Raw genomic sequence first — 17,095 nt, 5'->3', positions numbered from 1 at the left:
TTGTTGTTTGTAAATAACATTTTCTCCGTGAATGAAGCAGTCACGGGGGTGGAAAAAAACTGTAGTCAAAATTGAGCTACGACACCTACAACACAAGCAGTGGCGTCGCTAGAGTACGATGCGCCGGGTAGCAAAACAATTAATGCGCCTTTCTCCAAAAATAAAAATAAAGATTTTAGCCATTTATTTTAGTACGCATACACATGCAGGTGTAGGGCAATAATGATAACGTTCAATGCTTCGCATCGCATCCTTGCACGTGCACCTCGCATGACTTCATTTAGTTGAAATGTGATATTGTCAAGTTTCGAGATACAATAGGCCTTTATGTTAAATAAAGGCCTTTCTTTTATACATAAGCTTACAGGTTTACTGTATCACAGTTAGATAATTAAATTTAAATCTTGTAAGATTATTTTTGTTGAATTTTTGCTACTCTGATTAATCCCAACCGCGATGTAAATGTAAGTAATATAATAAATAAACCAATAAACGAGACTAACCGCGGCGCCTTTCGGTACTTGGCGCCGGGTAGCAATTGCAACCCCTACTACCCCGATAGCTACGCCACTGAACACAAGCCCTTGCATTAAAAAATGCATAAATTGGGGGATATTCTGATATAATTGCCCCGTGTCGTGTCCCAAACGATGGTTAAGGCATTGTTTAAATACTTTAAACAATGGTTAAGGTTAACCAATGATTCACAATATATGTGAGCAGTATTGATTATAACTATAATCTAAGGTATTTTCCATTCTAATGTGAATGTGTAGGTACAATTACTATATTATAACGGGGAACACAAATGCAGTGTAATTGAATTTCGCAGTGTTTGGAACAGCACTGTTAGGTTGGTTGCGTCTTACTAGGGAACAGCACGTGCAAGTGGAATAAAATGAAAGCGCTCTCTGTAATCTGTATATCAATTCATATCAGTGTACTTTTGGCAACGTTGTATTAAACGTAAACTTTTTGTTTTTAGAATGTGTAAATTGTTCTCCAATTATCCATATTTTTGGGTTTTTTTATGAAAACGCAGCTGTTGACGTAATCTTAACCAACACTCACATTATCAACGATTATTCATCAAAACTAAATTGCGCAATATTACATAGCGTGTTGTATCCCTGATATTATAGAATTTGTTTTGATACTGATAGGTGGTAAAGGTACAGACCATTGGATCTAACAAACCAGAAGAATATGGCTCCAAAAAGAGGTAAAGCTAAGGTGGCACCCGAAACAGAATCGGGAGATGATTCAGACGAGTACAGGAAAAAGAGAGATCGCAATAACTTGGTAATGATAATAACTTCTCACTCTGTAAATAATTAACTTATTTCTAATACTTTACAGGCTGTTAAAAGAAGTCGAATTAAATCCAAACAGAAAACACAAGAAACTGTCAATAGAGTGACACAGTTAAAAAGTGAAAACACAGTGCTTGAAGAAAAGGTGAAAAATTTAACTAAAGAACTTGGTTTTTTAAAAGAGCTGTTCCTTGCACATGCTGGAAGTGCAGGTGACGCTTCTAAGTTTGAAGGGATCGATCTACAGAAGTTATTGTCTGATCCTTCAGATGGTGCGAGTACTAGTAATTCATAAGAACGCTGGATTCTTAGACGACTAAAGTGGGATGGGCTAACCCTGCGATGAACCGTACGTTAGATGTCTCAACTACGATACTATTTCCCAAATGGCGTAATTGAACTCTCACCAAATTAGGAATATGTGGTTTATATAGTACAAATAGGGATGGTTTTAAGAAGAAATATACGATTTATTGCATATATGTAACACCAATATTTTTATATAAGCAAACAATACTTCTGTAAAATCTATAAACGTGCATAATAAAAACTATTTGCAAAGATTAATCTTATGCCAGTACAGTAAGTACAGTCGTAGTATAGTCAGATTGAGCCTGCTGTATTAATAGTCTTGTGTTCAATTTGAGTTTATTGTTTGTCGAGTTTAATAAATTGTTAATTCGACAACACCTGTTCATGTCTTTAGTTTAATTAAACATTTAGTATGACCAATAATTCGAATTGACAGTATGTGTTCTGTTAATAGAAAGCAGTGGCGTAATTATCTCTGAATAAAGCTAAATTACAGATGTACTACTTCTGTAGTTAAAGGGAACTGGTTTATTTTTAGCTTCCTAACATGTGCTGGGTAGCTATTGCGATAGCCGTTTTTTGAACATTTCAAAATTTCATCAAATGTCGACGTTTTAGACCATTTTAAGCAACTTTTAAAGAATAAAATTTTTTTCCGTCTATGTATGTACGTACGTACGTTTGTTGGCAAGTTTCTGAGAAAACGGCTCGACAGATTTTGTTGAAATTTTGTATATATGTTTTAGGCATACCGAACAGAAAAATAACGGGCCGAATTTTTGAAAAAAAATTTTGGAGCGCCGTAACGGCATCAAACTTTTTTTTTCAAATAGCAACCTAAAATTTTTATTCTATTATTTGGAAGACCTTATTTTCCTGTGCTCAACCTACAAAAAATTGGGCCGGGTTATATTATCAAAAAACGGAGAAAAAAATTGTCAAAGTCAAAAAATTGTGTTGCATATGTGCAAAACGCAACGATCTTGTTTTTGAAGCAATTTAAACGAAATTTCTATGGTAAGTCCCTTTAATAAAAGCAAACAAAATTCATGCGCAAAAATCGTGTTGCGCATGCGCAGAAATGCAATTTTCTAATTTATGGAACAATTAAAACGAAATTTGGATGGTAGGTCCTCCTAATAAAAGAAAACAAAATGCATGCGCAAAAAATCGAGTTGCGCGATTTTTCACAACGAATAAATTAGAATGGTATGTTCGATAACAGTTCAAGAAATGTTTGACGTATCCTGAAATCGTGTAATATTGGTTGCATACAATTCCACGAATTGACGATTTCTCTTCATAGCATGAGCTAGGTACAATGCGAAATTTCATCAATCAAATGTTGACGTTTTAGATCATTTTAAGCAACTTTTAAAGAATAAATTTTTCCCGTCTGTAAGTGCGTACATACATATGTTGGCAATTTTTGGTTTCAGCTAGGAAGCTATTCTGTCAAGAATTTGACACCTGGTTTATTTTAGATAATTAGCACTATTTAATTCACTTCTTTATAATCAAGAATTAAGCTGGATTCACATGAATACGAAATCCGACGGATCATCCGAAATGCTTATGATTGGTCAATAATTTGAAATGTGCTTGACGTTTCAAACTACTGACCAATCATAAGCATTTCGGATGACCGTATCGTCGGATTTCGTATTCATGTGAATCCAGCTTTACTACAAATGTGTGAAGAGACTGAACCTGATCTATTTTGAATAGGAAAAGGCAATTTTCCAAAAACTTCTTTTTAAATTGAAAGCGGAGCTAGTGGAATTTGAAATTTTAAATACTTTTTAAAATTTAAATTTTTAGTACAATAGCTAGTGAAATAGTTTTAGCTTCCTAGCTCGAGAGGTAGTAGATAGCTATTTAATTGGCATCACCATTTTTTGGAATTTATCAAATTTTGACCTTTTTAAGGAACAAAATATTTTTCAGTCTATATGTTCCTGTGTACGTTGGTATAATTTTCCAAGGTGGCGGATTTTGTTCAAATTTGGGATATGTATACTAGGCATATGGAACCGAAAAATAACAGGATTGTGTAAAATGTTCTAAATCGCGTTTTCCCAATAACACGAAAGTCGGGAACGTCAATTTTACAATTGACTATCTACTTTCGCGCACTAGTGCCTAAAAATTCAACCAAATCTATTTAGTGCGGATCATAAACTAATAAGTAGTATGATGGAAGAGTAAAAAAGAAAATATAAATACACTTTACATCATTCCCTGTAGTACAGGGGCAAAAATAAGCTTAATTAAACCAGAAGTTTTGAACAATAAATTGACATTTTCAATTTCTAGATTTCTACTTTATCGGCATAGAGGACTTGATTTTTTCAAAAAAATTATAATGTCGCAAAAATCTCGCGAAAAGGATTTGAATTTATATAAATTCGATTTAACTAATCCGTGCAAAAAATAGAATACATGTTACGTGCGTGAACAGTATTTGCTTGATTCCGCCAAACTCACAGAGTTGTAATACAACTCTGTGGCCAAACTACGCGCTCATCTGCAAAATAACTGTTCCCGCACTAACAATGTAAATAACTATTTTGGAGCTCTGCAACGGCATTGAACTTTTTCTTCAAATAGCAATGTAACATTTTCACTAAATTATTCTGTGTACAGGGTGTTCCAAATTGCTTGTTTTCGATGTTTTTGGGGAATATTTTGAGAGTCATGCGGTGTCCACTTCTAGTAGCTACTTTTCAAAGCTGCCTAGTTTGACGTATGACTTACACGAATCTGGCCACAGCACAAAAGTCCAAAAATGCAATAAAAAGTTTTTGTTACTCAGTTGTAAACGTTGATTAACAAGACAAAACGCAAACGGGTTTAAACGCTACTGACTTGTAAAACTGACAGCTGACCTGTAAAAATTTTACAAGTTAGTAAACAAGTAATTTCATTGGCCAGAATTAATCGAAGTCTCTGTTACATGGATAACATGATATTTTAGACATTTCTTCAAGATCAATTTAAGAACTAATTATTTACGTTTACTATTGTTTACAAATAAGTAACAAAATATTGTACATTATACGCCAGGTAATGAATATTACTAACCTCGAATCGAACATTACTAACCTCGAGAATCTACTTTCCTCCCTCCTGGAAAAATAAGTGTTGTAAAACACAACTTCCTTACCCTTCAAAATGACAATTATGAGACTGATTACAATATGATCGTGAATAATAGTTTTTTTTGCACCAATAAATTCCTTATTTTTTTTCTAATTAGAAAAATACATAGCCATCAGTATGTTTGATGAGAAGAAAATTGACATAAATAGGGAAACCGCTATTCAGTCTTAAAAATGTGTATTAAATACAAGTGGACCATGGAATCCATAGTTCATGAGAAAAAAATGTTGGTTAATAAACGGATTAAATCGTGAATGTTATATTTGATATTCTTTTTCAGTTCATGATAGTCTTCATACCGTTGCAGCTGGTTATATATTGAAGAATTCATCCCCAACAGGACAGGTATCACAACTCATTGCTTGGAATGGTCAGTGGTGAAAGTACTAATGTCCCAGTTCCTGCTAATGAGGAAATAAACTACGTGTCTAGATCATCACTGGATCGAGATCTGCATTAAATAATGGTGGACAAAATGCTACTAAAAACCAGACGCCAAAATCGGGAGCTTGAGCAGATTGAAATATCCCACAATGAAAATTGTACCTTGAGTTTCTACTTTAATTAGTTTATGTTGTCATTTCAGTAATTTATTTCCAATAAAGGTAACAATGAAATTGTAATGTTATCTATTTACCTTGTTTCCTTGCCGACTTTTAAAGCCTGGCGTGTTTAATTGCCTTTTTACGCACGCTCAGACGTGTTTTAAATAGCAATTCTGATGCAGGTATAATAAATAGCTATTTATATATCAACAGAGCAAAGTAGGTATATTAGTTATTTATTATACAAGACGATAAAGGGATATTTTAACCATTGAGTGAAACAGGTATTAATTAGGTGTTTTAGTTAAACCGAAAAGAATTAATTTTAAGGTTTAAAGTCTCTTTCTATCTTTACACAATCATACTTCTTTTTCTAGGACCGATATCGTTATAATTCTTTCGCAGTTTTAAACTAGAATGATATGCGCTCTGAATTATGCACATATAAGGCCTTATCTGGTATTATTTAACAGGGATTACAAAATCATGCATTAATTATTCGCACAGGGCAAAATTCACTACGCGAGAAACTTTTTTGTTATTACTAGAATTGTATCACATATATCGAACGAATTGGGCTCAAAGGACACACAAATTTTCAGAAGGAATTTTTATGAAATGGTCTTTTTAGCGCATTTTTGCAAAAATTTTTTTTGTAAAAAGTAGCTTTTAATCTCACTTTGGCTGGCTGGCTGGCTGGCTGGTCGGCTGGCTGGCTGGCTGGCAGTAAATGCGCGCCCGTAGAAAAACGCTTGTAAAAAGACAAGGAGTGTACATGTAACTATCGGGGCCGTGTAATTAAGAACGTTAGGGATGGGGCTACAAGATTTGGAGTCGACGACATCTGGACGCCATCCCCGAGCGTATTATACTAACCTGGAGATTTTTCAGATTTTATCTATCTTCTTCTACAGTTTTTCTCCGATTGTTTTCAAATTGGTGTCGTCGGGAAGATCTTGTCAACGCGCACAACTCCTGCGTGGCGGAATTTTGTTTTTTGTCCTAGGGGCGAAATAAACCACCTTTTGCGCGGCGCGCTTCGAGGGGTAGTCGACTTTGGGCGCCCAAAAGTTTCTTACAGCGCGAATCGCGGTCTCTCTTTCTCGTGTCACTAATAGAAGGTCGAGCTATGTGAAGTACCCAAAAGTTGAATACGATTTTATGTCGGGATTTTAGCGAAATCTACCAAAATGTGAATTACGAATGAACGGGACGTCGGAACTGTGTATCGACAAAGGGAATGTGGTAACCCCCGACGAGATCTTACTGATGGTGGAGTCGAAACTTCAAATCCGAATTGTTGCGGGTGATCAGAAGTGGGTGTCGACAAAGGGAATATGGTAACCCCCAAAGGATTTTAATGATGGTGGAGTCAAAACTTCAAACGCGAATTGCAAGTGCACGGTAAGTGAGAAAATGGTACCGACAAAGTGAACGTGGTAGCTTTCGGCAAGATCTTATTGATGGTGGCGTCAATATTGGCTAATAGAATACTGATCTGCCACACAAAAATGCGCTGAAGTCCCTTCGATCTCACACGAGGACTTTGATCATTTTTTTCCTTTTTTCAGCAGTCTTAGTATTCCTGAAGTCGCGCTGACTTCATCAGGAATACGCGAACGCGCAAAGGAAATTATAATTTTTATTTTTCCAATGATTATTACTAACCGACTTTCAAGTTTGTAAGATTTAGAATATTTACAAAATTAAAAATATTATTTACAGGAACAGTCAAAAATATGGAATACATCTTTTTATAATCTTGGTTAATATTAATTTCACATTAGTGTTTTTACCTACAATTATGAAAGTTGTTTTATGACCAACAGAAGATTGCAGGTATATTGTCATCCTCTACATCAACATCATCAACGAATACTTCCATTCCTGTTCGCCATGAATGACGGTGACTTGCTCGCATTCAGTTTTACCTAACTTAACAATACACATTTCATTTTTGAGTAAAAAAAACAAAATCGTATAGAATTTTCACTTACCAGGGTAGACATCTATTTAGTTTTTTATGGTAGTGAGCTATTATAGTCTTAATTGTACAAATATTATGGTGCACACATAAGGAAACCGGGTTCCCTGCTTACTGGTTAGTCGGTACCGACTATGAGCTCTTGTTTGTATATAATATTTTTAATTTTGTACACGAGTTTAATGGTTCTCTAAATATTACAAACACTGTTTGAAAGTCGATTAGTAATAATTACTTGAAAACTGAGAATTTCGATTGCGCATTCGCGTGTTCCGGAACTGGTGAATAAATAAGGATTTAGCTCAATTTTGTATAATAAAGTGATGGATACCAAAATTAATTTTTGATAGTTGTCCATCTTGAACTTATAAGCTTTCATACAGCGAAAACCCGAAGTCGACACGAGGTCGTCTTCTCAAAAAAATTGGTACATAAATAACGATCTTGACCCAAAAATATGTTGGTCACCAAAAATTGAGTTTCCCATAAAAATTGATGAATAAATATCGACTTTGACATCCTTTGGGTAAACAATATTTTGTTGGTCACCAGAAATACACATGTATATATCATTTCTTGGTCATCGAGCAATCGAGTTTGATCTTTTTCTCAACTGAATTAGTGCATAAATAACGAATTTGATCGATTTAGGGCAACAAGGTGATGAATGCAGATTGCCATAGGTAGTTAATTTTTGATAGTTGCACATCTGAAATCCATAAGCTTTCATATAGCGAAAACCCGATAGGGTCTGAGTTATAGCACGGAACGATAGACAGACGGACGGAAATGTGAAGACATAAGCGCTCCACTTTCGTGGATTGCGCTAAAAACGAATTTCTTCAGCGGGTATGGTATCTGCATGGGACACAAGTAAATTATTAATATTTCGCCGGCCCGCTCTGCAGATTTATTTGCCCGCTCATCGTAGCTCATCTGGCTACGGCCCTGCTAAGTAGCGTCATTTGAAATTCGATGGTAGTGTGTAACTGTATGTCATAAATGAAAGACCTTTATTATTAGGCGCTTTCTTTCGGTGATCCAAACGCGTTTGGATTGTCAAATCACGTTCTTTCGAAGTGTGATCTTATAATCATGATTGCTAAAATCGTGAACAAACTGAACATAAAAGTATTTTGACACGAATTCCTAACCTATAAATGCAAGGATATTCTGGATATTTTTGCTCAAATGTTAGATTAGTCAATATTTGTATAGCATAATCGTGCACGTGCTTCCACTTGTATTTAAATTATTTTCATAATCCAAACAAAAAATACGTAATTCGAATGCAAATGTGCGCTACGTAAACTTAACCAAACTTTGATTCAAATTCGCGCGTTCTTTCGTAAAACGTGATCCTACGAATCACGATCTCGAAATCATGATTGCGAAGTAGCCGAAAGAAAGCGCCTATTATGACTGTGTATAATCACCTTACCCTGATCATTGAATACCCTGATCCTGCCAGCTCGTGCGTCACTGCGTTGTTCTAAAAATTCGAACTTGTAGAATTGGCAACCTTTAAACTTTAACATAAATAAACATTGATAGGAATGTTAGGTTATGTAATTCATGCAAAGAAATATTCCAAAAAATGATACTAAAGACAGATTTTCGTTATTGAGAACGCTCACGATTCGCAAAATCAATCAATATTCACACAACAATGTAGACAATAATCAAATTTGTTCACAATAACCAACGCAGCACCGTCATCATTGACGTGTACTGAAATTTGAAAACTGAAAAGAATTTCTGACCTCCGCGGCCTCCGGCCTTCCAGCGATAACATTCCTACTCGATTCTAATAAGAATAATGATTATAGGTAAATTACCTGTGTTGATTGTTAAAATTTGCATGTTTTATTAAATTCGCGAGCCTAAATATATTTAAGCTTTTATATTATCTTCTAGATCTCGGATTTATCTACCTTTAGTAACGACTGTAGCAGTAGGTACATAAAGCTATGCTTATCTATTTTTTTAATAGTAACGGATAAAATATTGCTTGATAAACATGACTTTGATAAAGCAAGCTATGTATACTTCCGCTTGTGTTTATTATCTTGTAGTGCCTGCCGTTATTCTACTGAACACGTAGGTATGATATCAGCGAGCTCTATTGATTTAACATTCTAGTTTCGCCTTTGAAGGTTGTTTTATACGAATGATATGGCGGAGAGCAGTTTTATACTTGTAACTGGTGGTGCTGGATACATTGGTTCACATACAATAGTTGAATTATTAAATAATGGTTACTCGGTTGTTGCCATCGATAACCTTGTGAATGCATATGCTGCCAAGGAACAAAAACCTGAGTCATTGAAAAGGGTCGAGCTGATAACTGGAAAGACTATACCTTTTTACAATATTGATGTGACCAATAAAAAAGCTTTAAATAGTGTTTTTCAGCAGGTAATTTAAATGATCAAGTCTCAATGTTGATTTGCCGATTGTCGTTTCAGTTCAAGATTGATTGTGTGATACACTTTGCTGCTCTAAAAGCGGTGGGCGAATCAGTTCAAATACCTTTGCAGTATTATCAAAATAACATTGCCGGATCCAATACACTTTTTCAGGTAGGTGCAAACATTCTGTATAATTAATTTCCTTTTTTATTGGAATTATGTTTAGTCGGTTAAATTACCTAACATTTTTTACAAGATTATGTTGGTCAAATCGGAAAAAAACGCATTAATTTATCTCACATTGTAATTAACGTCATCATAAACAAACAAAATCTTCAAAATATCAAAATATATTCTTTTTCATTGTAGAAAGCGTTATGTAGGCTTAATTTTTGTTTAAACTTCAATATACAGTTCAAAATGATATGTGACCTAGGTCATGTATTAAAGTAATGACAAGCATTATACCCCCGGAACCTCTTGAAAAAAGTATGTTTTGCTTTATCTAATCAGATTTTACCCTTTGATCTTGTTTCATTATTTTGCAAGTCGCTGTGAATCACGAATTTACTCCTATGACTAACAAGGCAATTGTACAGGTACCTACACAGGTCAAAATGTTGTGTTCACAAAAAACATCAGGACATGCTCAAGTGTCGGAGTAAGAGGATGATATAACTAAATTGCAGAGTACCCTTCTTAATTTATAAGTTCGTGACCCTACACCACAGCATAATATACCTACTTGCAGCACTTAAAATTGTTTTTTAAGTTGAATATCACATAGAAGGCTGGATTGCGAGTTTAGAACGAACATTAGACAAGACATGTGATCCACCCCAGGTGGGGGGGGGGGGGGAGATTTTATCCTTCATGATACTCTAATGAAAGGTATCAACTATACAGGGTGTTTTTTTGGGAGCTTTAATTAAACGTTTCTGGGAAAGTAAAGTAGGTTTTTGAAAATTGGTACTTAGGAGTTACTCTGAAGGCCGAAAAATATTTTCAAAATATTTTCAAAATGGTCGCAGTTCCGGAAACACCGGAAGTAGATAGTAACTTCGTTATTTTAAATGGCAACCCCTATTTTTTTATTGCATTTTTGGATTCTATGTGAAATGTCAGTTCTGTTGATACCCACATGTCGATATCTGCCATTTATGGTGAAGTTAGAACAAATTGAACAATACTGGCCGGATGCAGAATTTAGCTGAAAGCAAAGTGCCGCTAAATTTTATGAACCTGTATGAACTGAACAAAATGCAAAATCAGTAAAGCTAAATCAAGACACTATTTCGTTCGTAAACAGACTAAATTGCTGATATAAAAATGGTAAAACTGTTGTATTTCCAGCCGGGGTCTCTATACACGCTAATGGTGTCGTTAGCTTCAAACTTGAAATCGGACATCTCATTTTGTTTTTCAGTTTTTCACATAGTTCTTTTGAGGTTCAGTACACACTTAACATCAGTTTTCTGTTAATATTAAGGCAGGTGTATGGCAGATAAACTCACAATCTCATCACTTTATTGTCTGTTATTATCTTACATCATGTTATCTACATAAGTGTGGATTCATTTAAGTTCATTGACACAAACCGAAAGTAACTCTCTTATTGCTTCAAATTCAAAATATCTACTATTAGTATTCCAATTGCAGAGATGATTTTGAATTGAAACAATCATTCCAGAATTTTTTTTGTTCATATCTGGATCTCAAAAAGTTGTGTAGGTGTAGGTCAATGTTAGATTGTAAATAAAATTTTATCACATACAGTAACAATACCTCCTATCCATGTTGGCAGTCATTGAATGTTGTGTGTATTTTTCAATAAAGAAACATTGAGCTTAAAATGGTGTATCACCTACTATGGCTTCTGAATTTAATTTTTTGTAAAAATCGCAAGTAATTATTATGTAGCATTGTTATAGTAAACTTTGTATATGTTTCAGGTAATGAAGGAAAATAATGTGAAACGATTAGTGTTTTCATCATCGGCTACCGTATATGGTACACCTCAATTTTTACCCATCACCGAAGACCATCCCACTGGTCAAGGCTGTACGAATCCTTATGGAAAAACAAAATATTTTGTTGAGGAAATTTTAAAAGATGTCTGCACATCAGATCCGGTAAATATGAACACACTCACTTTAGCGTGCCTTTAACGCTATTTCTAGGAATGGCAAGTGATCCTGCTGCGTTATTTCAATCCTGTTGGCGCACATAAGTCCGGGTTAATTGGAGAAGATCCCAGTGGCATTCCAAATAATTTAATGCCGTATATTGCACAGGTATCCAACGAATATTTGTTAAATTACTTATGATAGATTGTAGGTTGCTGTAGGTAAAAGAGACAAAGTGAACATATTTGGTGCTGATTACGATACTCCGGACGGTACTGGAGTACGAGATTATATTCACATAACCGATTTAGCCGTTGGCCATTTGCGAGCATTACTCAAACTTAACGAAACCACCTTTCGCGGTTGCGAGGTTTATAATTTAGGAACTGGACGTGGTTATTCCGTCTTAGAAATGATCAAAGCATTTTCAAAAGCCTCAGAAAAGGAAATCCAGTATAACATATGTAAGCGTAGGGAGGGTGATGTTGCATCTAGTTATGCGGATGCGACGAAAGCGAAAAGAGAATTAAATTGGACTGCAGTGCATGATATTAATGACATGTGTACTGATACTTGGAAGTGGCAATCGGCAAATCCGAACGGATATGTTCAAAATCACAGTATTTCACGTTAATTGCAAATGTATAGATGTATAGGTCTCAATTGTATATTAACAAGCATTTGTATTATTGCATTTATCCCAGTGGAAACTAAAATATATTTTATTGTATCAACAATTTATAGTTTTCTCATTTTTCTTTCTATGTGATAACTCTCATTTAAAGTATGTTCAAAGAGTATGACTTAGCCATATAGCAAAAGTCTCGAAACATCAGTAATATTAAATATATGTTTCTTTAATAATTTACTATTCGCTAAAATGCAGTTCGCTACCTCAGATATTCTTGTCATATTGTAGAGGTTGTCTTGGAAACTATTTCGCCTAATACTTTTAACTGTTTATTTCGCAAATGCAAAATTGATGTAACCAAAAAAATTTGTCAGATTATATAGATGCCTTAAATTTTCTTCCAGCCACAATACCCAGCCGCATGTTTTGAAATCAAACTATAACCTTGGCTTAAGGCAGGTCCACATCAAGCATTTGCGTTGTGTATTGAATTTTGTTAAATGTGGGCACGCCGAGGGGCACGTATACCTACTTACCACATAAATATTTATCTTGTGTTTTATTTGCTGAATCGACGTGTTCACATTCATTCGTCACGAAATTATTTGTGTACGTTTTCGTGCGGCACATAGTCCACATCGGGGATGGTGCCCACCACTGATTAAAACTACAAGTTTTGTGCGTGCGAAGAGTAAGAAAAATAAAATGTATTACGTACAATTCTTGGTTCCGCGCTGCAACATGACTGAGAAACCCAGGAAAAATCTGACATAACACCCCACCTACGGTGACAAAACGCAAAAGAGAAATACAAAAAAAATTAAACATCTCAGCTTGTTCAATGAAAATCAGGTAATCAAATACAGTTAAACAAACTATAATATATAAAAAGGAGATAGACAGTGACATAATATATACAAATGAAATACATACAAGATGAACCAATTATTAGTACAAAAACACATTTGCGATTCAATTTACAACAAATTCACTCGTAAAATGATAAATTGCATGTACCTAAAGAACCCCAAATCGGAATGGTTCTGCTGCAGCATCGGTTCAATGATTTAACATGAAAATCTGCAGGTGGAAATGCAAGCAGTATTCAGCTTAAAGTCCATTATCACAGAAACAAACCCATATAAGTACTAAACAAAAGAAAAGTTAATTAAAATGCCCCTTTTCAAATATTGTGTTTTTTGCATAGAATTTTCTAATTTTTAGAAATTATATGTCAGTCTTTATTTTCGTGTACCAGTGACAACTCTGTTTACAGTAAATGGGTTTAGATAAGAAAATAATAACATTATTTGTTTACGTTTTATTAAACGACGAAAATTTGCATCTTAAAAAAGTGGGCGTGGTTCGTGGAAACGCTTGTTTATAAAAGGAAAAGTTGGTTTTGACGCTCCTTTATTAGAGGATACCTCATTACGCTGAAAGACGTTGAGTTTCGATCATATTTTTGAATGCAGATAGTATTTAAATGTACATCGTAGTTATATTAATTTAAAAAAATGTCTGTTGTACCGGTACAGTTTTGCGTCCGTTAAATTCATTATAAAATTGAGGGTCGACCTACATAATTTTTTTTAATCAAGTGCACAGAAGACCATCATCAGAACCGGCCATGGGCAAGAACACGTCTAAATTACAAAAAGAAATCCGTATACCGTCAAGATCAAGTGTTTGAAATCTAAGCCTGCTTTTACATGAGGATACTGTATGGGAGATACTGTTATCCGAGATACTATTTCGGCGATGAGTGGCGTGTTAATGAAAAAGTCTCCTCGTGTAAACAGTTCCAAATGAACCAATAGCCCACCCGTCCACCAAAATTGTAAAATCGCCAGGCGACTGGGACTAGCGAGCGACCGAAATTGAGTCGCCGGGAAGTATAAATGCGTGTGTGAACGAACGGCTCATAAGACGCAAATGTTTTAGGTGTATCCGGGCCGGGCGACTGTATATCCTCGTGTAAAAGCGGTGACATTGTTTTTAGTGCACTTCTGTCTGTCTGTCACAAAGATTCCGGAACTACACCATGCACTTACCTATAGACTTGGTATTGGTGTCATTCGATCAGAAAGTAAAATTTCATGATTCTATTAATGTCCATAGGGAGTCTAGTGTAATTTCGGCTAGCCGAGTGTGATGTAAAAATTGTCTGTGAAAATAAATGCAATTAAATTTTGTTTGTAAATCTAGATTTTGTGACCTTTTGAAGTTATTACGAATTGTTTCAAAACTGAACATGTTTTCTGTAAGAAAAAAAGTAGCAAGACTACATGTATTGACAGTTGAAATCAAACCATACGATGGATCAAAATTAATGTCAAGAACAATTATTGAACGCCCGTTACTTTATTTACTAGTCCACCCCGTAAGTAGAACATCTATACAGTACACACTCTGTGTATGTGTAAAAAGTTTATATAAGAACAACATAATTTTTTAAAAAAGAATAAATGGAATATTCAATCGATTATTAAATAAATAATAATCTATGCTAAGATTATGGCTGTTTGTGCAGCAATTATTGGTAAAGATGTAAGTAATTTGACCGATTGATTTCGTCTGATAATTAAGTTAGGTTACATTTTCATTATTTAACTTTTTAGAACTCTCCAAAGTATTTTACATGCGTAAACCCAGACGAAGAATTGTCATTCCAGTACAAAGTATTATCTTCTTTAGATGTAGTTGAAGAAAAGCTAAATAATGGAAATAAATCGGATTCACGAGAATTGTACCTGGGACTACTATATTCCTTAGAGAGACACAAAATGTATCCTTTTTATACACTTTCTTATGTTTATTAACCTTGCGGCAGTTTATTAAATATGTGCCATCGTAAAATACATAAAAGGAGTTATTTGCTGTCATTTATTGTTTTAATTTTAAAAAGTTTCATGTGTGGTGCAACATAAATTTGCTATTTGCATTAACAATAATGAATTTTTAATATAGACCTTTCACTGTTGTTAAGAGTCAAATTATTTTGTTATGAGCTGTAGCGCAGTAGACCAAAGTGTCACGAAACAAAGAGAACTCACATGAATTGGTCGGTTTCTAGATTCTGCCAATGCACATTCTACAACACTACTATTAACAGCTATTGTGTGGTCAAAATTATTCATTAAAGTACCTATATCTAAAAACCAAAGAGTTGACTTTTTGGAAGATGGTTTTTAAAACCCAGAAAGCCAGTTTTTCAAACACCACAGACAAATTTTCAGACACAGACTGCTACAAAAGTAGTACTTTTGAATAGGTAGCTGGAAGTATTTGAATTTTTTCAATGCTTTTTAAAGTATTTGTACTTATATTTAGTATTTGATTATGTTGCTTAAAAGAGCATTTTAATATTTAAATACGTTTGATTTTTAGAAAGTAGTATTTTAAATACTTTTAAAACATATTTTTCTCAAGGTCTGACTACCAGTGGTGAACGAAAAACTGATGTATATGTATACCGCTATATACTATTGAATAACCAAGGGATAAATTAACAAATGGAATAAATTCTGATTACCCGGAAGGCTTTGACCCTCTATGAATGGAGCAAGTAGTTATTATTCAATTGAATGTGAGAGCATGAATTTTTGCAGATAGTTACAAACATTCTATTGTTTTCAACATTAAAATATGCAGTATCTGCAAGTCGGTAGCTCTTTTCTGTGTAAGCATATAAATGCGGGTAGATTTAAACATACATTTTGTACATTGTTATTTTCTCTTAACCAATTTCAGTTATGGTTATGTTACAAATACGAAAATAAAATTCATCATAGTAAAACTAATACATCACTACGTGACAATGAAGTGCGGTCTGTACGTATTTTACCTGCCAAATTAATGTTTTGTACTTTGTAAGATTTGATTAACACATGCATAGAGCATAACTAAATTGTTGAATTTCTACCTGGGATGTTTAGTCGATCCTTGCTTTGATCGTTAATTAAGTAAATAATTGCAACAAGTTGGCGTAAAAAACCATAGATTCTCAAAATAAGAAATTAGAAAAATTGCATTAATTTTAAACACTCATTCTGTTACTATTTTGTAAAAAAAATTAATCGAATGGAGTGTTTTACCACTGTGTCTCAATCCATTTGGTTGCGTAAATGGGTAAATTGCCACTAACCCGAAACTACAATTTTTCTTGTCTACCAGTTTTTCATATTTCTACTGTAAGGATGACGTGTTAAATGTACCCATCAATATCTAATACAGTCACTAATCGCCAATTGCACCGTCAACATTAAGTATCCCTTAAAGTTAAGCATAACTTAAATTTAGGTTTATTTAATGTAATGTTCTTTTAATTTTAGATGTTTCGAAAATTACATTCAATTTATGCTGATAATGTCTGCAATCCATTTTACATTCCCGATGAACCAATCACTTCAAAGTAAGAATTTTATGTATTTTTACTGAATCACTGACTATATGTTTGTAGATCGTTCGACAAAAGTGTCAAGCATATTATAAGTGGAAATTAGAATAGCTATATATTTTATAAATAAAATTTAAGGCGTTTACTCTATTACATCATATACCTATGTTCTAATAGTCATCAAATAAATTTATAAATCTTTGTGAAAAGGG

The 17,095-nt window shown here is 34.2% G+C and overlaps 3 protein-coding genes across 6 annotated transcripts; all 3 read left to right on the top strand.

Moving 5' to 3' along the window:
• The first annotated feature begins 920 nt into the window (after positions 1–920).
• On the top strand, positions 921–1,997 carry LOC116173942 (CCAAT/enhancer-binding protein gamma). Its single transcript, XM_031491687.1, has 2 exons — positions 921–1,302; positions 1,360–1,997. Exons 1-2 carry the CDS (start codon positions 1,207–1,209, stop codon positions 1,606–1,608), a joined length of 345 nt encoding a protein of 114 aa, XP_031347547.1. The 5' UTR covers positions 921–1,206; the 3' UTR covers positions 1,609–1,997.
• Positions 1,998–8,916: 6,919 nt separating this feature from the next.
• Positions 8,917–12,592, top strand: LOC116173887 (UDP-glucose 4-epimerase). Of its 4 annotated transcripts, XM_031491617.1 has the most exons (7): positions 8,917–9,145; positions 9,234–9,416; positions 9,473–9,734; positions 9,785–9,898; positions 11,680–11,859; positions 11,908–12,021; positions 12,065–12,592. In XM_031491617.1, the coding sequence occupies exons 2-7, from the start codon at positions 9,337–9,339 to the stop codon at positions 12,485–12,487; spliced, it is 1,173 nt and encodes a 390-aa protein (XP_031347477.1). In that variant the 5' UTR covers positions 8,917–9,145; positions 9,234–9,336; the 3' UTR covers positions 12,488–12,592. The 4 variants fall into 4 exon arrangements, with proteins under 4 accessions (XP_031347477.1, XP_031347504.1, XP_031347488.1 ...); XM_031491644.1 differs by lacking the exon at positions 9,234–9,416 and having other exon boundaries at positions 8,926–9,145; positions 9,459–9,734; XM_031491628.1 differs by lacking the exon at positions 8,917–9,145 and having other exon boundaries at positions 9,282–9,420.
• Positions 12,593–14,854: 2,262 nt separating this feature from the next.
• Positions 14,855–17,092, top strand: LOC116173932 (trafficking protein particle complex subunit 2-like protein). The gene is given in 6 exon segments (XM_031491677.1): positions 14,855–15,034; positions 15,106–15,272; positions 16,238–16,278; positions 16,281–16,318; positions 16,819–16,898; positions 16,947–17,092. Coding segments are annotated over 6 exon segments (402 nt in total). The 5' UTR covers positions 14,855–15,001; the 3' UTR covers positions 16,990–17,092.
• The last annotated feature ends 3 nt before the right edge of the window (positions 17,093–17,095 follow it).

This window comes from Photinus pyralis, unplaced genomic scaffold, assembly GCF_008802855.1.
Source record: "Photinus pyralis isolate 1611_PpyrPB1 unplaced genomic scaffold, Ppyr1.3 Ppyr1.4_LG1, whole genome shotgun sequence".
NCBI classification, from domain to species: Eukaryota; Metazoa; Arthropoda; class Insecta; order Coleoptera; family Lampyridae; genus Photinus; species Photinus pyralis.
This window is presented reverse-complemented; position numbering and strand designations above follow the sequence as displayed.